Source organism: Kogia breviceps, chromosome 1 (assembly GCF_026419965.1).
Source record: "Kogia breviceps isolate mKogBre1 chromosome 1, mKogBre1 haplotype 1, whole genome shotgun sequence".
NCBI lineage: Eukaryota > Metazoa > Chordata > Mammalia > Artiodactyla > Physeteridae > Kogia > Kogia breviceps.
The window spans coordinates 126521707-126545290 of NC_081310.1; the positions used below are offsets into that span (position 1 = coordinate 126521707).

The following is a 23584-nucleotide window of genomic DNA, read 5'->3' on the forward strand; positions in this document are numbered from 1 at the left end:
TTGATTGAGTTGTTTTTTTTTTTGATACTGACCTCCATGAGCTGTTTGTATATTTTGGAGATTAATCCTTTGTCTGTTGCTTTGGTTGCAAATATTTTCTCCCATTCTGAGGGTTGTCTTTTCATCTTGTTTATGGTTTCCTTTGCTGTGCAAAAGCTTTTAAGTTTCATTAGGTCATTTGTTTATTTTTGTTTTTATTTTCATTACTGTAGGCGGTGGGTCAAAAAAGATCTTGCTGTGGTTCATGTCAGAGTGTTTTTCGTACATTTTCCTATGAGAGTTTTATAGTGTCCGGTCTTACATTTAGTTCTTTAATCCATTTGGAGTTTATTTTTGTGTATGGTCTTAGGTAGTGTTCTAATTTCATTCTTTTACATATAGCTGCCCAGTTTTCTCAGCACAACTTATTGAAGAGGCTGTCTTTTGTCCATTGTATGTTCTTACCTCCTTTGTCATAAATTAGGTGACCATATGTGCATGGGTTTATCTCTGGGCTTTCTTTCCTGTTCCATTGATCTATACTTCTCTTTTTGTGCCAGTACCATACTGTCTTGATTACTGTAGCTTTGTAGTATACTCTGAAGTCTGGCAGCCTGATTCCTCCAGCTCCATTTTTCTTTCTCAAGATTGCTTTGGCTATCAGGGTCTTTTTTTTTTTTTTTTTTTTTTTTTTCTTTTTCAAAGAAAAAGACCTCGCACTGTTGTGGCCTCTCTTGTTGCGGAGCACAGGCTCCGGATGCGCAGGCTCAGCGGCCATGGCTCATGGGCCTAGCCGCTCTGTGGCATGTGGGATCTTCCTGGACTGGGGCACAAACCCATGTCCCCTGCATCGGCAGGTGGACTCTCAACCACTGTGCCACCAGGGAAGCCCTATCAGGGTCTTTTGTGTTTCCATGCAAATTGTAAAATTTTTTGTTCTAATTCTGTGAGGAATGCCGTTGGTAATTTGATAGGGAGTACATTGAATCTGTAGGTAGCTTTGGGTAGTACAGTCATTTTCACAATATTGATTCTTCCAATCCAAGAATATGGTATATTTTTTCATCTGTTTATGTTATCTTTGATTTCTTTCATCAGTGTTGTGTAATTTTCTGAGTATAGGTCTTTCACCTCCTTAGGTAGGTTTATTCTGAGGTATTTTAATCTTTTTGTTGCGATGGTAAATGGGATTGTTTCCTTAATTTCTCTTTCTGATCTTTCATTTTTAGTGTGCGTAGGAATGCAAGAGATTTCTGTGCTTTAATTTTGTATCCTGCAACCTTACCAAATTCATTGATTAGTTCTAGTAATTTTCTGGTGGCATCTATAGGATTTTCTATGTATAGTATCATGTCATCTGCAATCAGTGACAGTTTTACTTCTTCTTTTCCAATCTGTATTTCTTTTATTTCTTTTTCTTCTCTGATTGCCGTGGCTAAGGCTTCCAAAACTGTGTTGGATAGGAGTGGTTTCACTTTAAAGATTTTAACATATTAAGATAAACTTACTAAACTGTCAAGAAATGAAAAGCCGAACATTTTGTTTTCTTGCAATTACATTCAACATTAAAGTTAATCTTGTAAGATTTATAACAGCAGAAACTGTACCATCATCATTACCATCATCACCAATTTTTAGTCTCAAGCACTTTGTTAAATATTTTGTATGCCATCTCATTTGATTACACTCTATTATACTTCTGAATGTTAGTATATGATTTCTTTACATTTTATCCCTCTTACACATATCCCAACAGAAGTATCTCTCTTACACGTCAAATATCTAATCTAAATACGCAGATTGGGCTATCTCAAAATTGATAGTAGGTGAAATTCATCTTCTTTATTCTTGTCTTCTCCATTCTATGTCTTGATTTTTTTTCATCCATCTCCTACCAAAGTGTGCTGTCAGTAAAAGAACTAATTAATTTATTTATGCTACTATATTACTTCCAGTGCTTAAAGTGTTACCTTACCCATTAGTAATTATATTTTAAATATAGTTTAAGACAAAATAAGTAATCTTTAATGGTGGAATTTTAGGCATTGCTGAGGAAACATTTTCACAGAGTCTCTGTGATATATCACTTAAGTAGCTACCATCTTTATTTATTAATATAACTGATCTTATATAGATATTAACTTTATCTTTCCTGGGGGGCGCTGCGTTGGGTCTTCGTTGCTGCATGCGGGTTTTCTCTAGTTGCAGTGAGCACGGGCTACTATTGGTTGCAGTGCGCGTGCTCTCTCATTGTTGTGGCTTCTCTATTGTTGCGGAACATGGGTTCTAGGTTCGTGGACTTCAGTAGTTGCAGCATGTGGTCTCAGGAGTTGCAGCACACAGGGCCTAGAGCACACGGGCTTCAGTACTTTTGGCACACAGGCTCAGTAGTTGTGGCTTGCAGACTATAGAACACAGGCTCAGTAGTTGTGGCGCATGGGCTTAGTTGCTCCACGGCATGTGGGATCTTCCTGGAGCAGGGCTTGAACCCATGTCTCCTGCATTGGCAGGTGGACTCTTTAACCACTGTGCCACCACAGAAGTCCCTTAACTTTATCTTGACAATGTATAGGTATTATCTACTTCCCTACTCCATAATGAACTGCAAAATCGTCCATGGAAATTTATAGATAACTTCTGGTTTCTTACTCCACAGGGAATTATAATATTATCCAACAGATGCTATTGAGCTCAAAAGAAGAGTTCAAGAAAACTGTGGAAAGATAGTGAATGGAATGATCACTGGGTTCTTTTTTTTTGAGTGCACTGTTCTTTATATTAAAAAATTTGTAAAGTTTTATTTCTTTAAAGATATATGCCTTTGTAATAGATTTAGATCTTAGAAAAATTATATTTGAAAAACACATGCATTTCATTTTTCCTAAATAGTGTTTATTATAAAAAATCTGTCTAGTGCTGTACTGTGTCATGTATAGTATATGTACTTTCTCTTGTTTTTACCACAAAATGATCATGTTTATGAGGAAATTACTGTACATAGACTAAGATACAGTTACAACCACAAGTCAAATTATGCCAAGGTTGACCTCAGAGACTGTTCCAGAATATTATCCTATGCATAAATGCTCCACCATGTTCTGTTTATTATAAGTAAAATCATCTTCAGATATCTTTGACATCAAGTAAGGGCAAACATATTAGCATGGGATATTATGTGGCATGAGACACTTACATTTCAATTCAGATGATTCAAATTCCATGAGAAGAATGGTCACTTACTACTGTTTTAATAATAGTAAAAGGAAAATATCTTTTGATAACATTTCCACTCTCTTTCATGTGGAAAAGGTATTAGGTGTGTGAATACAAATATGACCATTTTCTCTTGGTCATTTATTAAATTACGTATACTATTTTTTTTAGCATCTTTATTTGAGTATAACTGTTTTACAATAGTGTGTTAGTTTCTCCTTTACAACAAAGTGAATCAGTTATATATTCAAATACAGAAGCAGAATTAAAGGATCCAGGCCAACATAAAGAGCTGACAGAAACCATACATGTGAAAGAAAATACAGAAACCTGGAAATGCTGAAATCTAAAAAGGACCCATGTTTAAGAAATTTTTGGCTATGCATATGTCAAAGACTGCTATGTCCAATATTCTGCTGGTTTCATAGCTATTTAGAGGTGTAGGTTGGTGCTTCATTAAGGTACAGCTATGTGGATCCCATCCATGTGATTTCATTTACTGTCCTTAGAATAAGATGAGATGTACTTTATTATAATAACCACTCCCCTTTAATTAATTTGATTAGTCTTACATTGTAAATGAGCTTGTTTCCTCAAATTTTAGGTAGATACAATTACTCAGTCTTTGAGCATAGCATATGATTCAGTTTTTTAAAAATTGAAGTATAGTTGATTTACAATGTTGTGTTAGTTTCAGGTGTACAGCAAAGAGATTCAGTTATACATGTATTATTCTTTTTCAGATTCTTTTCCATTATAGATTATTATAAGATATTCACTATAGTTGCCTATCCTATACAGTAAGTCCTTGTTGTTTATCTGTTTTATATATAGTAGTGTGTATCTGTTAATCCCAAACTCCTAATTTATCCCTCCCTTCTCCCCCTTTCCCCTTTGGTAACCGTAAGTTTGTTTTCTATGTCTGTGAGTCTGTTTCTGTTTTGTAAATAAGTTCATTTGTATAACTTTTTTAGATTCCACATATAAGTGATATCATATATTTGTCTTTGATTACTTCACTTCATATGATACTCTCTACATCTATCCATATTGCTGCAAATGACATTATTTCATTCATTTTTATGGCTAAGTAATATTCCATTATATATAATTAATATGTATATTAATATATTCCATATAAAATGGAATATATGTGTGTGTATATATATATATATATATATATATATATATATATATATACACACACACCACATCTTCTTTATCCATTCCTCTGTCAATGGACACTTAGGTTACTTCCATATTTTGGCTATTGTAAATACTGCTGCTATGAACATTGGGGTACATGTACCTTTTCGAACTACAGTTTTCATCTTTTCTGGATACATGCCCAGGAGTGGGATTGCTGGGTCATATGATAACTGTATTTTTACTCTTTAAGCAACCTCCATACTGTTATCCATAGTGGCTGCACCAATTTACACTCCCATCAACAGTGTAGGAAGGTTCCCTTTTCTCTATACCTTCTCCAGTGTTTATTGTTTGTAGACTTTTTGATGATGGCCATTCTGACTGGTGTGAGGGATACCTCATTGTAGTTTGGATTTGCATTTCTCTAATGATTAGCCATATTGAGCATCTTTTCATGTGCCTGTTGGACATGATTCAGTTTTAAATAATTATTGTAATATGTAATTTGTAGAATAATAGTAACTCCTTTTAGATAACTCCTTAAATTTTATGTAACATATTACACTTATATTTTTAGAGTCTCTGAAATTAAAGCCAGAAACTGGTAAAATACATTACTTCACTTTCTGTGTTATAAAATATGAAACACTCTGATAGTCAAAATAGTGAAGGTAGTAGGCATAGAAAACCTCAAAATCCAAGTTTAGGTCACTATAAATATAAGCTTTTTTGGATTACTGTATTGGTTTCTAACCTGAGTACAAAAGCTCTATGTTTGGTGTAAATAGTTTACAAAAATATGAAAGTGTATGTGTATTGACATGACATCATATACGTGTGCAGCATAGAAATATATAGGGGAGTAGTCAAAGTCCTGTCCAAAATTGTTAGTAATATTGCTAAGCTTAAGTTTGGGAAGATGTTGCTATAAATCATATGCTCATACTAGTTGCCAAAGAATCACTTATTTCCCTGAGTAAACACTAAGCATGGAATTAAGTTGTTGTGAGCCAGCTTCCTTAGTGATGTCTGTATTGTTTTAATGAAATTATAGACTTACAGGTAAGAGATATCCTCTCCTAGACAGTATAAATATTATGTGAATGCTATTGAAAATGGATACATTTTAAAATAACATATTATTTTGGTTGTTTGAGTTATTTATTCTTTAACCTTGTACTGGTATTTTTTTACATTAATGTTTGTGTTATTTCACTTTAAATCTTCCCAGAAAACTCTTTCTTCCCCAAAATAAAACATTGTATTTATTCAGAGTTTGCAGATAGAGTTAGTATTTGTCACATAATGTGTTTTTGCTTTTTTAACCAGGAAAAGTAAAAAACTGGTTTTGTGAGGAATTTGGTATATTTTAGGATCAGACTATGTAAAAGTAGTTTTATTAACATTCATTTGTTCCTTAGTCTTAGGTTGTTGACATTTGAGAAGTGGTTTTCTTCCTTGTATTACAGACTATTTTTGATTTTAGGGTCTTAGTATTAGGTACTTACTAATCACAATTATTTTTAAAAGCCTTATGTAATCAGTTACATATTTGTGAGTGTTTGTGTACTCATGCTTTTTGATATTGAGATACTATAGTTCTTACCTCTTCCTTTTCTTCCTTCCTACACACTCCCTATAATGTCACAATTGGATCAAAATTCTTGTTGTCAGTTAATATTAGAGATCTTAAAAACAAGGTAGTAGACAATCTTTATTGGTCAGGACTCTTTTTAAAACACCAAAGAACTCCTGTTCTATTTTACATGTTTTACTGTCTTTGAGAAGCTTCTTGGAGCATATGATATGAACCAAATTATTTAAAAGCATAAAACCATCCTCTGATTTATAATAGAAAAGAAGAATGTTGTTTAAAAAATGAGAGACACAGGGAAAGAGGATATATATGTATTTGTTAACTTCATATTTTATATATGTTACTAATTCCAAGTAGCTCTGTTTTTAGTGCAAAGTTTCCAAACTTCATTCTGTAGTGCGCAGTCAGGAAATTCTATAGGTGCTATTAAAAAAGCATTTTACAGGGCTCCCAGATTGATTTAATCAGTAGTCTCTTGTAGTAAGTTGAAGCAAATTTATGTAGCTCCAAGACCTAAAATATCTATGCCAGAACTGATTTTTCCAGGATTGAAGGTAACATGATATTGGAGATTTCGATTGACTCAACAGTACCTAGAAAACTGTTGTCAAAATACACAGGTTTTCTAAGGACTTTTTCAGATCTGATAATAACAGATTATAAATAATCAAATCATATTATATTTGAAGTTTGACAAAGAGCAAAAGAGTACTCAGTTTTCTTCCTATGAATATCAAAGTATCACAGCCTTAGAATAGTGGACAAAAATAACACCCTTAAGGCACCGGGACTTCAGAGATGTTTACTTTTCCAACTATAGAAAGGAGTGTCTCCTTTTCTCTTACAGCTTTCTGTTAGAAGAGTCTATTTAAAGTAAACTGTATTTTGGCTTCTAACTCCAGTGTTAGAATTTCAGAATATAAAATCCTTCTGTTAGACATCTGTTATTAGTTCTATCTTTAGCCCCAAACAATCTTAAATACGTATTGCACAGCCGTGTTTCAAATACATACTTTTTTTTTTTTTTGCGGTACACAGGCCTCTCACTGTTGTGGCCTCTCCCGTTGCGGAGCGCAGGCTCCGGACGCGCAGGCCCAGCGGCCACGGCTCACGGGCCCAGCCGCTCCGCGGCATGCGGGATCCTCCCGGACCGGGGCACGAACCCGTGTCCCCTGCATCGGCAGGCGGACTCTCAACCACTGCGCCACCAGGGAAGCCCATCAAATACACAAATTCTCTTTATGGAGAATTTGGAGACAGTGTTTTCTTTGTCCCAGGAAAAGTTTGAAGTTAATTCATAAAGAAAGAACTACTGTTGCTAGAGCATTACAAAATATTGTCATTAATTTTTCAGTGATTCTGCCTCTTTCAGGAAAAATGTATTTTCTGGATTCTACTGGGATGATCTGTAGTAACTATGTTTGGCTAACTATAGCTTGACAAGATGTATAAAGAGACCAGGACTTTGAATTAAACCCATCTTCACGGTCAGGTCAGTTCCTGAGAAGAGGGATGCCCAATGAACTGTAGTTTGTAACTTTGGGGAAGTCCAGGAAGAGCATGATTTCATAGAGGTATGACACCAACAAATGGGAATTCAGGCAGGCATTTATTTTCAGGGTGGATAATGTAAGGGAAAACTCAAGAGAGTCTTGTAGGTTATCAAAATCAGGAATGTGGAACTGTGAGTGCAAATATGGAAGTGAGGTTTGGCTTGGCTTGTATTCTCAGTGTGGGAAAATGGCAAGAATGAGGCGTGGCCCTTATGACTGAGGGATAATGTGTGGCAAAACTGGTTCTTGAACACAAGAAAAAGGCAGATTCCAATTCCCAGAACTAGAGTACAAGCTGGTAACCAGTCTTTAAGAGCAAGGCAGGAACTTGAGCCTGAGAACTGAGGCCCAGATCATAGCTAGGTTAACAGTAAGCCTGACTTGATGCTAAATCTCCAAGAATTTGTCTAAAACCCGTTAAATTCCTACCGAAGTTTTAAATTAATCTCAACTGTGAGGACATGGTTGACCTTGAAATGTGGATCAAATTGTCTTACCTATAAGGAAAAGAAAGGCAGAGGCTGGATTATCACAGAGCACTTTACACTCTAGCCTTTACCTACAATAATTGTGTTTCCCTTTGAAGGATTTTAAAATATCAGGATTTTCTAGTAGTATGTATTCATGTGTAGAATATGTAAAATTAACCTATGGGTTTGATGTTAGTGTGTCTAGTCCTAGACAATTTAGTTCAGTCTTCTGTTTTCATTGCTTTGTCTTGGAAAAAGTTGAATTTCTGTTTTTATTGGTAATGCCTGTTTACTTTATCACTAATGCCTGTTTAGTGTATATGTCTTTTATGATAATTTTAATTTATCTCTACTTTAGATTGAATATATTGTTTCTAAACATTTGTTCTTTAGAAAGAGCAAAATGTGTTCATAGTTAATTGTAGTCTTTAACAGAAAAATTTTGCAATGCTTTTATTTTTTAATTCCATAAATATAGTCACCAGTATTTTATGGTTATTTTAGTCCTCATGTTTCTCTAGTTATTTTATATTCAGTGTTTTTCTAATGTCTTTGTAGAACAAGGAAAATAATTCTTTTACTAGACTCCCTAAGCAATAAGTTTTCCACTGTTCCCTGATATGTAGCTATACCACCAAGTATAGTATCTGTGTGTAGTCTACAATATTAACACCACATATATATTCAGGCATAGCGAGTCTAGAATACTTCTTTTGTTCTTAATGTTTGATAACAGTACCATCAGACCCAGGCAAGAGAAACTTGATCTGGGCTCTGCACTTTAGAGGACCCTGTACAGCACAAACAAATAAAATAAAATGTATTTTAAAAACACATTTTCCCATCACTCAGGATTCAGCACTTAGCATTGGCATTGTATGACCTGCAATCCTAGACATCCATTCTTGTTATTATGTATTAGTTACTTATTACTATGTAACAGATTGCTCCATGTTAGCAGTTTAAAACAATAATAATAAATATATATTATTTCTTATAGTTTCTGTGGGTCAGGAATTTGGGAGTGGCTTATTTGAGTGGGTCTAGCGTAGGGTTTCATATGAGGTTACAGTCAAGATTTTGGGCAGGACTGCAGTCATCTGAAGGCTTGACTGGGGCTGATCTGCTATTAAGGTGGCTCACTTACTGGCTGGTGGGAAGTCTCATTTCCTCACCATGGGGACTCTCCACATGGTAACTTGAGTGTCTTCACAGCATGGCTGTTGGCTTCCACCAGAGCAAGTGGTCCATGGGAGCAAAGTGAAAGGTATAGTGCCTTTTATGACCTAGCCTAAGAATTCACATTCTGTTACTTCTATATTCTGTTAGTCACATAGGCCAGCCAGGAGTCAAAATGGGGGGACACTACACAAGGGCATTACTACCAGGTAGTGAGAATCACGAGGGTCCATCTTTGAGGCTGGTTATGAAAGTATTTTAATAATTTTCAAGGCTCAGAGAAATTCTTCTCCACATCTCTTGCTTATAACCTCACATCTGAATACCATGAAGTTTTGTAGCTGGTACCACTGCCAACATTAGAGATGGAAACTGCTTGAGATTGCGATGAGTACTGAGCAGGCAGTAGAAGCACTTCAGTTGAGGAAAGATGAATTATCTAATTCTCCTTCTGGTATGAATGCAATAGGCTCTTGTATAATGAAGTACTGCTTCAAGTAATGCAAACCTTCTATTTTCTTCTCTTTGTGTTTGGCTTCAGAGGTAGGAGAACTAGTGCAATATTTGCAATAGCTGAGACTGAGAAATTCCCAGAGACTGAGAAACATTTTGTATTCTTAAACAATTCATATTACTCTTAAATTTTGTATATCATAGGTATAGAAACAAAATTCATGAAGCATGATAAAAATTGTTTATGTTGGCAGCTAGATGGATGGGAAATGGTAGAATTATGCAGTTTTAAAAAGATATTTAATTAGATTACAGTAAAAATTTTAAAGTAAATATAAATTTTTAAATTTGTTTAACTAATATTGATTATTCATTGATTATAATTTTCAGTAGAGAATTAAAAGCAGTAGAAAATCTTCAAAAAGATTATTTACTTAAATTTTTAAAATCTAGAAACAGTGTGAGAACTCTTACATTGAGCATTACCACATAGTAAATTGTGCAAATAGGACTTTATTTAAAGTAAATTTAATTACCAATTATATTAGTTTTCTATCTGTTGCTACATAACAAATACCACAAACTTAGAAGCTTAAAATACACCCATTAATAAATCTCATAGTTTTCATCAATCAGCAGTCCAGATACTACTTAACTAGGTCTTCTGCAGTCAAAGTGTCAGCTGCTGCATTATCATCTGGACGCTTGACTGGGGAAGAGTTCACTTCCAAGCTCATTCAGGTTGTGAGAAGAATTCATTTCCTTGAGGTTGTAGAACTAAGAGGCCCTGGCTCTTTGTTGGCTTTTGGCTATCGCCCAACTTCAGGTCCTATGAACTGTCCACAGTTCCTAGAGGTCATTCACAGTTCCCTGCTGTGTGGGCCTCTCCAACACAGCTGCTTATTTCATCAAACTCAGGAAGACTCCAACTCCAGGCTGCTAAGATGGACTCATATAGTATAACATAATCACATCATTGGCATCCCATCACCTTTGCTCTATTCTGTTTGTTAGAAGAAGCAAGTCATAGTCTCACCACACACAAAGGGAGGGTATCATACAAAGATGTGGGCAACAGGAGGTAGGAATCATTAGGAGTCACCTCAAAATCTGTCCACTACATTGATCAAACAGTGGAAATGAGCAAGAAAATTCTTCATAACTTGAAGAGATCAAGTGAAATCCCTGAAATGTCATATTCTTTACAAAATAAAATTTTACAACTGATCAAAACAATGAAAATGTAAAAAAGAGAATTATGTTCACAGAAGTAACAATGCAACTCTGGCATGCCATTTATTTACTTGTTTATTTGTTTGTTATTGAAGTATAGTTGACACAACATACAGTGTTGCATTAGTTTCAGGTTTATAGCAAAGTGAATCAGTTATACGTACACGTATATCCACTCTTGTTTAGATATAATGGCACATATAGGCTATTACATAGTATTGAGTAGAGTTCCCTGTGCTATACAGTAGGTCTTTATTAATGATCTATTTTATATATAGAAGTGTGTATATGTCAGTCCAGTCTCCCAGTTTATCCCTCCCCTCTTTCCACTGGTAACCATAAGTTTGTTTTCCATATCTGTAATTTGATTTCTGTTTTGTAAATAAATTCATTTGTACCATTTTCTTAGATTTCACATATAAGTGATATCATATGATATTTGTCTTTGTCTGACTTACTTCACTCAGTATGATGGAGAAGATGATTATTACATTCATGAAATTGGCAAGTTGGGCAAAAAGGGCAAAAACTCAAGCTTTCCTATGGTTGATTATCCTTGAAAATGGCCATTATATCCTTTGGTAGTAGGAGGATATTTCTAAGAGAACACAGTGTGATTAAATTAGGGGTTATAATTTTCCACTAAGTAAATATGAGAGAAAATTTAGTATTTCATTTTGCAACAGATTCTTTCAAGTGGAGAAAGAAATTGTAGAAACTGTCTTTTGTATTCCAAGTTCGAAGGCAGAATGTTTTGTCACTACTCTTCCATATTTCACAACCAACCTTTAAGATCATTTTTTTTTTTACAATGAAGATATATGGTTTCAAATACTTAGGTTTATTTTATTAAAGGAATTCAGAGCTTTACCTGCAGTAAAAAAAAAAAATGCATATAGTTGCCAAAATTGAAATAACAACTGAATAACACTGTACAAACAGTGACATATTTAATAATATAAAACATTGGCATGATTTTCTTCAAAAGAAAATATATGTCCAATATGTAACCATATATAATGATGCTTTTTAATGGCATTAACTGTACTATATTTCATGAAATAAAATGTAGGAATTATTTCAAATATTGATGACACAATGGGCAACATGTAAGATGGGTTAAAACAAAAAGATATCTCTATCTAGAATAGAGAGTTAAAAATGAACTGCTTAATGCATAGTAAAGCGAGAGGAGAAATAATATATAAAAAATTTTAAAGTAGGTGTATTCTCAGTTCAACTGAATTGTTTCAGAGGCAAAGTGAAGTTGAACAGCTAATATTTATTATATGTATTATTGAACTACCAAAAGAATAGGAAGTTGAAATCAATAAGTACTTATTTTGTTGTTTTTATGCTGGTTGTAGAAAATACAGGTTTTGTGATAAGTGGAGAACTAATAATAGTTCTCTCCCTTCTCCTAGCAGGGAAAAATCACTAGTTCTGTGGGATGCTGAACTGGAGAGCAGCTCCTCCCACTGGATGAGGGTGGGGGACCACTCGGTCCCAAAGAGCACATCCCCTAGGCAATCCTGAGTGAGTCCCCAAAGATGTTTTCAGCAATCCCACTCCTTGTCCAGACCAATTGTTTCCTTGTTTTTTGAGAAAAACTTTATTAAGATGTAATGTACATACCGTAAAATTCACCCCTTTAAAGTGTACAATTCAGTGGTTATTAGTATATTCATAGACTTGTGCAGCCATTGCACTAATTTTAGAACATTTTCATCACCTCAGAAAGAAACCCAATATTGTAACCCAATATTTCCTATTAATATTTCCTATTGGAAATTGGAGAGTAATATTTCCTATTACTCTCCAATTCTTCACCACATCACTAGGCCTCGACAACCACTAATCTACTTTCTATCTCCATAGATTTGCCTATTTTGAACATTTCACATAATGGAATCATGCAGTATGTCCCCCATTCTTTATTATTTCACTGGGTTTTCTGGAAAACCTACTTATGATCCATCTAAAAAAATCAATCATCTCTTATGTTTCAGATTTATTACAGTATTTTTCTTCTACTTTTTCCATTACCTGTGTATCACAAATCCTTTCAAATACCCATAATAATTCATACTGAATGGAATGATGTATTGCAGATTTGTGAGCTTATGGTCAACAGGATTTGACTTCCAAGGACAATGAGAGCAAAATGCCTGCCTGAATTTCAACTGACTTTGAAGGGGGTATGGCTGCAATATGTTTGACTGTACAGATGGTTTTCGCATTATCCTCTGATTACAAAATAAGAGAAACCACTCCTAGTACGAGTTAACTTTGTCTCAGAAACATCATATCTTTTTTTCCATTGTTAAACCATCTTTTCAACTTAGCCCATTCGTGTTTATACTAGTGAACCAGTGATTTTTGGCAATCTGTTGAACACATAATATTTAATACTGGCTTGCCTAAATAAAAGATTATAAGAATCTAGTAACGTAGTTTATTTTGTTAGCCTTATAAGTTTTTAAAAATGAGTGTTGTCAGAGTGTTCATAATAAGTATTATAAAGAATTTTGTAAAGTAACCTTTTAAAAAGGGAGCTTTGAAGTTGATAAACTCAATGGTAAATCTCTCAAGAAAAACTTTGAGTATATAAAGCAAGAGTAGCTGAGTAATTGAGTTATTTTACAATAGAATTTATAATGAGGAAGTGTATTAATTTACTGTCCTTCATAGTTTTACTGTGTAGAATTCTCAATAGACCTTTGGGAAGCTTATATTTCAATCGCACTGCATTTTGTATTTACAGTATTTATGTGCATTTTCCCTTTTCTTAAATGATGTTTTTACATGCTGTATCTCGGAATGATGAGTTAAGGTATTTAATACAGCATAGTAGAACGAGCACTGACTCTGCAATCAGACTGCCTGCATTCAAAGCTCAGTCCCACCCAACCCTAGTGGGTACAAGTGACTTAAACTCTCTGTGCTTTAACTACCTCAACTATGAAGTGAGGATATTAGTACCCATTGATTTGACCTACTGTGAAGATGAAATGAAGTAGTGTATATATAATTGTATGAAGCCTTTAGCCAAGGTAAGTGTGCTAAGCACATGCTAAATATTAATAGTCATTTCATTCTCTGTGGTGTGTGTGTAGGAACAGCATGAAATAGTGCACAAAACTAATGGATTGGTCAGCTGGAAATCTTGGTTCTGTTTCCTCTCATTCAGTGATTCTTTGCATAATGGATAACAAATTTCTATTTTCTCCAGCTTGGCTTTCTGTATATATTGAGTGGCATGTAAAATAATTTTGTAAACTATAGAAATAGTGTACTTAAAATCAATTAAGTGTTATGCGAAACAAATATGCAACAAAGATACACATCTTTGTTGCACTATAATTTATAGGTTAGGAAATAGATATTTCCTATTACTAAGTTCCCTATCAGAAAACACAGCAAAAATGAATTCTTTATCTATTTTGGCTTTAATAGCATTTCTTTCTTTTTTCTTTGGGCCAGGGTTTTCCAGGTGACTTTGGAGACAGAGGCCCTGCAGGTCCTGATGGCAGTCCTGTGAGTAAATTGTGATGGTCCACCCTTGCAGTCTAACATCACTCAAGACTTCATAGCAACTGTACTTGCCATTCTCATTACCACATTCCTGACCAACACTCTTGGCCAGAGAGTTTTGATACCACTGAGCACATTCCACTTCGTGGTTTTACAGCATGGGAAATAAGACAAAAGTGTTATAAATTCTGTCTTGAGAGATAATCATTAAAATTAATTATTTTGACCATGTTAAACATGACTGATTATTTAAAATATTAGAAGTGTACAATCACGATACTGACTTGTATATTTGTGGGGAGGGGCATGGGGAAAAAAGCCTTTCATGTACATCAAGGTACTAGCAAGCCTCATTTAAAAATTGTGCATTTGGTGATTGCTCTTTTGGACTCAAACCTGTCATTGAGCTACCTTACTTTTCAGTATTTTATAGAGAAGTCTTTTGGGGGGATTGTTTAGATATCTATGTTCAGATTAGGGAGTTAAAATTCTAAAATTAGTTTAATTATATTATCAAAGGATGATAATGGAATGCTGTTTTTTGACACTAGGCAGAAATGTCTTAACTTTTTGCCATCAAAAAATGCCTATCCCCCAATATATGTCATGTACACATTCTTTTCATAAGATTTTTAAGGTGAATTAGAATCAACTACTAAATCCTTGGGTCATAAATTAGGAATAGTTCCTATATTTAGACTATGTAAATTATTAGCATTTATGCTTAAAATAAACTGTTTGAAAATAGTGTTTTTTTATTTTTTTCTAAATTATAACTGTATTAGCTTATTCAGTGAATTTAGCAAAAGTTTAATTTGTTATAAGGCTTGGAAGATAAAATAAGTAGAACTGATTTCCAAACAAATTGTTAAAAAGTTGAATCATGTCTTAAGTAGAATGTTTACCGTCTTATTCTTGCCCATGATTCTGGGGAGCTTCCCATTTCAGGCATAATAAAGTAAAGCATTATTTACATTTTTTCTTTAATACCATTTATGTCCTTGGATACCTAGTATGAAGCCATCTTATTTAATGTTTTATCAGTTAAATATACGTGAAGTTTGTTAGGGTTGGACTCCTAACAATATTTAACAATTTTCTCTTTGAAGTCTGCTGCTTGTATTTAAAATATAATACTTCTGGAAGAGCATTTGGAGTTTTCTTTAGAATGCAAGAATAAATTGGATATTTTCAGTTTATTGGTTTATTATTCTCTATATTTTATACTATATCTTTGTTTCAAAGCAGAATTTGAAATGCAAAAATAAAGGGAGAAGGTATTCTTATACTTTGTACCCTGTAAATGATGTAACTCTGACATGGAGTAGATTAGGAATTATCACAAAGACTGTAATGATAAGTTTAAGACTTGTCACAAAGACCCATCATGAATCAACTGGAAAAATTAATATAGATAATTTTAAATCTCATATAAATAATTTAACAAGGTTGGTAATTTCTTACATTTGTAGTGCTTTAAGAAAATTTTCATAAGCTCATATATATATATTAGAGTTTTATTATTAACTGTAATAATATATATATTACAGTTTTAATTCTTTACAAAATGAAAACAAATATTACTGTTTCAGTTTCATAAATGAGAAATTTAGAGAATTTAAATAATGTACTTCAAAAGAGCTGATAGTGCTTTAAATTATCTGAAAATGTTCTCACCTGACATGCTGACCACTTGTCTTTTCATACTTCATATAGGCTAATTATGTTTATAATGCTGATTATTAATGGGATTTACGTACTTTATTAGATACATAGGACACACAGAGAAATCTATATCCTAAGCTAGGTGGTAGTCCTAGTATCTAAAAGCATGAAGCCAGGGCCACTTTTAAAGAATATAAGCTGCCACCAGAGGTTTGCACTTCTTAGGAGGATGCATAAGAGTAGGGAAGTTGCAGAAGTTAGCTAAAAGAAGGTAAATTTTGATATATTTTTTTCCTAGAAATTTTTGTCTTCATCTTTAGAAAATACCCTTAGTAGTTTGGAATCATATTTAACCTATTTTGCACATTTCTCTTACTTAGGGACTTGTAGGTAGCATTGGTCCTCCGGGATTTCCTGGGCTTAGAGTGAGTATCAGATATCATCCTTTTTATCAAATATTTTTGTGTGTATTTATATTTGTTAGATGTGTTTTTAAAGCTTTACAAAAATGAAAAGTTTTAGTGTCATTGTTGAATATCAACCTTGCTCACATGTATTTCCCCACCAGATATGCAAATTAGACCAGTAGTATGAATTTTAAAATTAATTATACTTTAGGATACACTGAAATAACAAATTTCTACAGGTTGATGTGTATGTGTATTTGTCTTAAGGGTACTTAATCAAGACTCAGTTTCTCCAGAAGTGTAAGACATAGAATAGCCACTTCTTTCCTTTGAGACAGTCTTTCATACCATCTGGTCTAGAGAGGCAGATAGGTCTAAACAAAAGCACATGATAACAGTAGGCTTTATGAAATAAAATTGAATAAAGGGTTAGGAAAACCATCCTGGACAAAAGGTAGGAGCTGCACTTCACCAATGCCATTAAACATTTTAATACCTAACTTATTCATTGTACTTAAAAAAAGTGACTATATTATTTGTTCACTTAATCAGTTTTTATACAGTTAATTCAACTCGAGTTTCACTGAAGTTTCTGATGTCATCAGCAAAGTACAGTTTAATAAAAGCAATTCTGTGGAGGCCAAAACAATGTAGTCCAGATATGTAGCTCTCTGATAAATTTTTGATTATTCATTGGAGTGAACAGACTGTTACTTTTGATATATCTTCATAAATATATTTCTCTCATCCAAGCTTCTGGGCAGGAAATAAATTAGATATTTTAGATAAACTTAGAGCCATATGCTTTAACATTGAGCTAGCTAAAGATAAGATTGACATACTTTTATGAAATGTAAGGAGCCTAATGAAAATAGAATCTTTAAACTATTTCTGTTCATCTAAAAGTAGGGCATGACCATTGGCAGAAGTAGGATTTTCTTTAAAAATCAATTAAGGGCTTCCCTGGTGGCTCAGTGGTTAAGAACCCGCCTGCAAATGCAGGGGACACGGGTTCGAGCCCTGGTCCGGGAAGATCCCACATGCTGTGGAGCAACTAAGCCTGTGCGCCACAACCTGCACTCTAGAGCCCACAAGCCACAACTACTGATCCCGCATGCCACAACTACAGAAGCCCACGCACCTAGAGCCTGTGCTCCACAACAAGAGAAGCCACCACAATGAGAAGCCCATGCACCGCAACGAAGAGTAGCCCCCGCTCACCGCAACTAGAGAAAGCCCGCGCACAGCAACAAAGACCCAACACAGCCAAAAATAAATAATAAATAAATTAATTTTAAAAATCAATTTAGAGCTTGCTCTATTATGCGAAGTGCGTAATTAAGACTCTAGAATTTTGTGCCATAAATTATAGCTATGGTATTTTTAGCTTGAACTTGAACACAGGTCCTCTGACTCCAAATTTAATGTTTCCCCACCTTAACTGCTCCAAGTCAGAAGGTGGCAGCTTGGCCAAAGGAATAAGTCAGGAGTTTAGTTATTGGAACTATGGTAAAAATCAGCATAACAAGTTTTAACTTGCCCATTTGAGATGGCAAGAATATAGAACTAAGAGTTAAGGAAACTGAGTAAGTCTAGGACATTTAAAGTTTTCTCTTTCATAATAACATTAATATAGTAATTATAATAAAATCAGCAATAACAGCTCACTTTCATTTAGTATTTTCTATGTGCTAGTCACATGGGTTAGGTCATTTAATTCTCAGAACAGCCTAAGACCACTTAGCTTATAAATGTTGAGCCCGGATTTGAAGCCAGATGATGTACATCCAGAGTCCAAAATTCTCTCTATTGTGCTATACCACCTCCTTAAAACTTACAATACCTTAAAATATATACTATCTCTCTTAAGAGATTTCTTTAGATGTCGTGAGAAGCTCTATGTGAAGGTGGATCCCAAAGAACCAATTTTTTTTTCTCTGAACTTAGAATAGGGCTAAACCTGTAAGTGGTGGTCAATGGTTCTATCAGCAGGGAGAGACAGGAAGTAGGGGAAGGGAATTGGACTCCAAAGATACTCTTTGTGCATTCTTGATTTAACCTATTAGCATTAAATTGGTTAGCTCCAAAGTTTCTTTTATTATGCTTAAGATCAAGACCAAAATTCTTAACATGGTGGTTCTTATCTGCATCTTGAGAACATACTCTGTGCACTAGCAAAGCTGTTCATTCTCAGATGTCATGCAGCCTCCCTACTACATGGCCTTTGCACTTGTTTGTCTACCTGAAACACTTTACCTTTACTTTTCTGCCTAATACTTAACTCTTACTCATCTTTCAATGCCAGGACTTAAAACAGTGCCTGACACATAATAATGCTCAGTAAAAATGGGCTTTCTGTCCTTTCCCTTTCTCCACTCACTCTTTGGTAGGTTCACGGAGATTCTACAGAAATGAAAATGGCTAATGACACTAACAGTCATTTTTGTAGTCGTCATCTCTTCTGCAGTGATATAGATGGTACTTTATACTTTTCAAAGTACTTTCACATATGTATCTCATTTGTAAAGTAGGTAGAGCAGGTATTATTACTTCCTCTATCCTACATTTATTAAAAATTTTAATCAAAACAATGTGAGCACCTACTGTGTATCAAATGCTGAATTAGATGCTAGACCTAAAATTACAAACAAATTAAGATTCCTGTTTTTGGCAGCTTTATAATCTAATGGCAATGTCATACAATATGATTACTGCTATAATGGACTAAAGTAAAGCCACTGAGAATGGAGCAATTTGTGTTATAGCAGAAAGTCAGATTAGGTTTCACAGAGGAGATGTCTTTTAAGCTGTTCTGAAGATTATATATGAGTGGTGGTGGATTGGAAAAGGGAAAAGGGCTCTTAGGCAGAAGAACACTGTGTTCAAATGCACAGAAGATGGGGAAACTGGAATGTTTGGGAAATGAAAAGAGGAGTAGCAGGATGGCAGCCTAGGAAGTATGGGGTGATAGGAGCAGAATGGAAGGAGGTGAGGTTTTGTAGACAATTAATTGAGAAAGATTATGTGAACTTTCGTGTTTCCTAGTAAACAGTTTATCTGTTTGCCCAGAACTACAGCCTCTGCTTTATCTCTCAGGTGTTCCCTTCCTGCAGGTATAGTTTCTGACAAGAGATGATACTGCTTTCTTTAAATTATTTTTTCCATGCAGTTGATTCTTATTGTCATTTGTTTTCCTAATTCATGACAGTGATTATCACCTGTGAGTGGGTGGGAATGGTTGAAAAGCCCAATATGGAATTCAGTCTTTTCCACTATGTGTTCACTCATGAACTGTGATTGGCCAGTGGCTGCTGTTTTGCACAAAGAACCTCCCCTTGGGTCTCTCTGTTTCTTTGACTGACTTTGACTCAAAAGTTGTCTGTTAGTTGTCACTGTGTGGGAGGCTTTTTTGCCTCTGTTGCTATATCCCTGACACACTCAGCTAAACTCTTATGCATGAAATTATTCCTTCTGTCTATTCCATCTTCTTATGGAAGAGCAGTGTGGTAGGTAGGTAGTGCTGAAGGACTCTCAGGTTATCTTTGTGGAACTGAAAACAGCTATTAACCTATCATGGATCACTTTCAGAGGGCTATAGTTTTTTAGGAGTAGGATTTTCCATGCAACTTGTGACATGCCACAGAATGTCTTATGTTGCTTGGGAGTTTCTATACCCATACCATTTTACTTTCTAATTCTTCATTTTTCTAAGTTTTTTATAATGAATAATTTTTTATTTAATAGATCTTTCTTGGAGTATAACTGCTTCACAATACTGTGTTACAGTATTGTAACAGTATACAGTATTGTGTATTGTAACTGTGTACAGTATTGTAACAGAACTGTGTTACAGTTCTGTTGTACAACAAAGTGAATCAGCCATATGCATACATATATCCCCATATTCCCTCCCTCTTGAGTCTCCCTACCACCTTCCCTATCCCACCCCTCTAGGTGGTCACAAAGCACTGAGCTGATCTCCCTGTGCTATGTGGCTGCTTCCCACTAGCTAACTATTTTACATGTGGGAGTGTGTATATGTTGATGCTACACTCACTTCGCCCCAGCTTCTCCCTCCCGCTCCATGTCCTCAAGTCCATTCTCTATCTCTACATCTTTATTCCTGTCCCGCCAGTATGTTCATGAGTACCATTTTTAAATTTTTAGATTCCATATATATGCATTAGCATATGGTATTTGTTTTTCTCTTTCTGACTTCACTCTGTATGACAGACTCTAGGTCCATCCACCTCACTACAAAAAACTCAATTTTGTTTCTTTTTATGGCTGAATAATATTCCGTTGTATATATGTGCCACATCTTTATTCATCTGTTGATAGACATTTAGGTTGATTCCATGTCCTGGCTATTATAAATAGTGCTGCAGTGAACATTGTGGTACATGTCTCTTTTTGACTTATGGTTTTCTCAGGGTATATGCCCAGTAGTGGGATGGCTGGGTCATATGATAGTTCTATTTTTTGTTTTTTGGGTTTTTTTTTTTATTTTTTAACATCTTTATTAGAGTATAATTGCTTTACAATGGTGTGACAGTTTCTGCTTTATAACAAAATGCATCAGTTATACATATACATATGTCCCTATATTTCTTCCCTCTTGCATCTCCCTCCCTCCCACCCTCCTCATCCCACCCCTCTAGGTGGTCACAAAGCACAGAGCTGATCTCCCTGTGCTGTGCGGCTGCTTCCCACTAGCTATATATTTTATGTTTGGTAGTGTATATATGTCCATGTCACTCTCTCAATTTGTCCCAGCTTACCCTTCCTCCTCCTCATATCCTCAAGTACGTTCTCTAGTAGGTCTGCATCTTTATTTCCGTCTTGCCCCTAGGTTCTTCTGACCATTTTCTTTCTTTCTTTCTTTTTTTTTTTAGATTCCATATATATGTGTTAGCAAACGGTATTTGTTTTTCTCTTTCTGACTTACTTCACTCTGTATGACAGACTCTAGGTCCATCCACTTCACTACAAATAACTCAGTTTTGTTCCTTTTTATGGCGGAGTAATATTCTGTTGTATATATGTGCCACATCTTGTTTATCCATTCATCTATTGATGGACACTTAGGTTGCTTCCATGTCCTGGCTATTGTAAATAGAGCTGCAATGAACATTTTGGTACATGACTTTTTTTGAATTATGGTTTTCTCAGGGTATATGCCCAGTAGTGGGATTGCTGGGTCGTATGGTAGTTCTATTTTTAGTTTTTTAAGGAACCTCCGTACTGTTCACCATAGTGGTTGTATCAATTTACATTCCCACCAACAGTGCAGGAGGGTTCCCTTTTCACCACACCCTCTTTAGCATTTACTGTTACTAGATTTTTAAATAATGGCCATTCTGACCAGTGTGAGGTCATACCTCATTGTAGTTTTGATTTGCATTTTTCTAATAATTAGGGATGTTGAGCATCTTTTCATGTGCCTCTTGGCCGTCTGTATATCTTCGTGGGTGAAATGTCTATTTAGGTCTTCTGCCCATTTTTTACTTGGTTTGTTTGTTTTTTTGATATTGAGCTCCATGAGCTGTTTATATATTTTGGAAATTAATCCTTTGTCTGTTGTTTCATTTGCAAATATTTTCTCCCATTCTGAGGGTTGTCTTTTTCATCTTGTTTATCGTTTACTTTGCTGTGCAAAAGCTTTTAAGTTTCATTAGGTCCCATTTGTTTATTTTTGTTTTTATTTCCATTAGTCTAGGAGGTGGGTCAACAAAGATCTTGCTGTGTGGTTTATGTCAAAGAGTGTTTTTCCTATGTTTTCCTCTAAGAGTTTCATAGTGTCTGATCTTACATTTAGGTCTTTAATCCATTTGGAGTTTATGTGTATGGTATTAGAGAGTGTTTTAATTTCATTCTTTTACATGTAGCTGTCCAGTTTTCCCAGCACCACTAATTGAAGAGGCTGTCTTTTCTCTATTGTATATTCATGCCTCCTTCATAAAAAATAAGGTGACCATATGTGCATGGGTTTATCTCTGGGCTTTCTGTCCTGTAACATTGATCTATATTTATGTTTTTGTGCCAGTACCATACTGTCTTGATTACTGTAGCTTTTTAGTATAGTTTGAAATTGGGTAGCCTGATTCCTCCAGCTCTGTTTTTCTTTCTCAAGATTGTTTTGGCTATTTGGGATCTTTTGTGTTGCCATAAGAATTGTAAAATTTTTTTGTTCTAGTTCTGTGAAGAATGCCATTGGTAGTTCGATAGGGATTGCATTGAATCTGTAGATTGCTTTGGGTGGTATAGTCATTTTCACAATATTGATTCTTCCAGTCAAAGAATGTATATTTCTCCACCTGTTTATGTCATCTTTGATTTCTTTCATCAGTGTTTTATAGTTCTCTGAGTACAAGTCTTTCACCTCCTTAGGTAGGTTTATTCCTAGGTATTTTATTCTTTTTGTTGTGATGGTAAATGGGATTGTTTCCTTAATTTCTCTTTCTGATTTTTTCGTTGTTAGTGTATAGGAATGCCAGAGATTTCTGTGCATTAATTTTGTGTCCTGCAACCTTACCAAATTCATTGATTAGTTCTAATAGTTTTCTGGTGGCATCTTTAGGATTTTCTCTGTATAGTATAATGTCATTTGCAAACAGTGACAGTTTTACTTCTTCTTTTACAATTTGTATTCCTCTTATTTCTTTTTCTTCTCTGATTGCCATGGCTACGGCTTCCAAAACTATGTTGAATAAGAGTGGTGAGAGTGGACATCCTTGTCTTGTTCCTTATTGTAGTGGAAATAGTTTCAGGTTTTCACCATTGAGTATGATGCTTGCTGTGGGTTTGTCATATATGGCCTTTATTATGTTGAGGTAGGTCCCCTCTATGTGTGTTTTCTGGAGAGTTTTTATCATAAATTGGTGTTGAATTTTGTCAGAAGATTTTTCTGCATCTATTGAGATGATCATATCATTTTTATCCTTCAGTTTGTTAATATGGTGTATCACATTGTTTGATTTGTGTATACTGAAGAATCCTTGCATCCCTGGGATAAATCCCACTTGATCATGGTATATGGTCCATTTAATATGTTGTTGGATTCGATTTGCTAGTATTTTGTTGAGGACTTTTGCATCTATGTTCATCAGCCGTATTGGTCTATAATTTTCCTTTTTTGTGATACCTTTTTGT

The 23584-nt window shown here is 34.8% G+C and overlaps 1 protein-coding gene across 1 annotated transcript in view; it reads left to right on the forward strand.

Moving 5' to 3' along the window:
• Positions 1-23584, forward strand: part of COL24A1 (collagen type XXIV alpha 1 chain) — a 395634-nt gene that overhangs the window by 89904 nt on the left and 282146 nt on the right. The window contains exons 13-14 of the mRNA XM_059061755.2: positions 14310-14363; positions 16406-16450. Of these exons, the coding sequence (XP_058917738.1) occupies positions 14310-14363; positions 16406-16450 (99 nt within the window). The remainder of the gene's footprint in view (positions 1-14309; positions 14364-16405; positions 16451-23584) is intronic.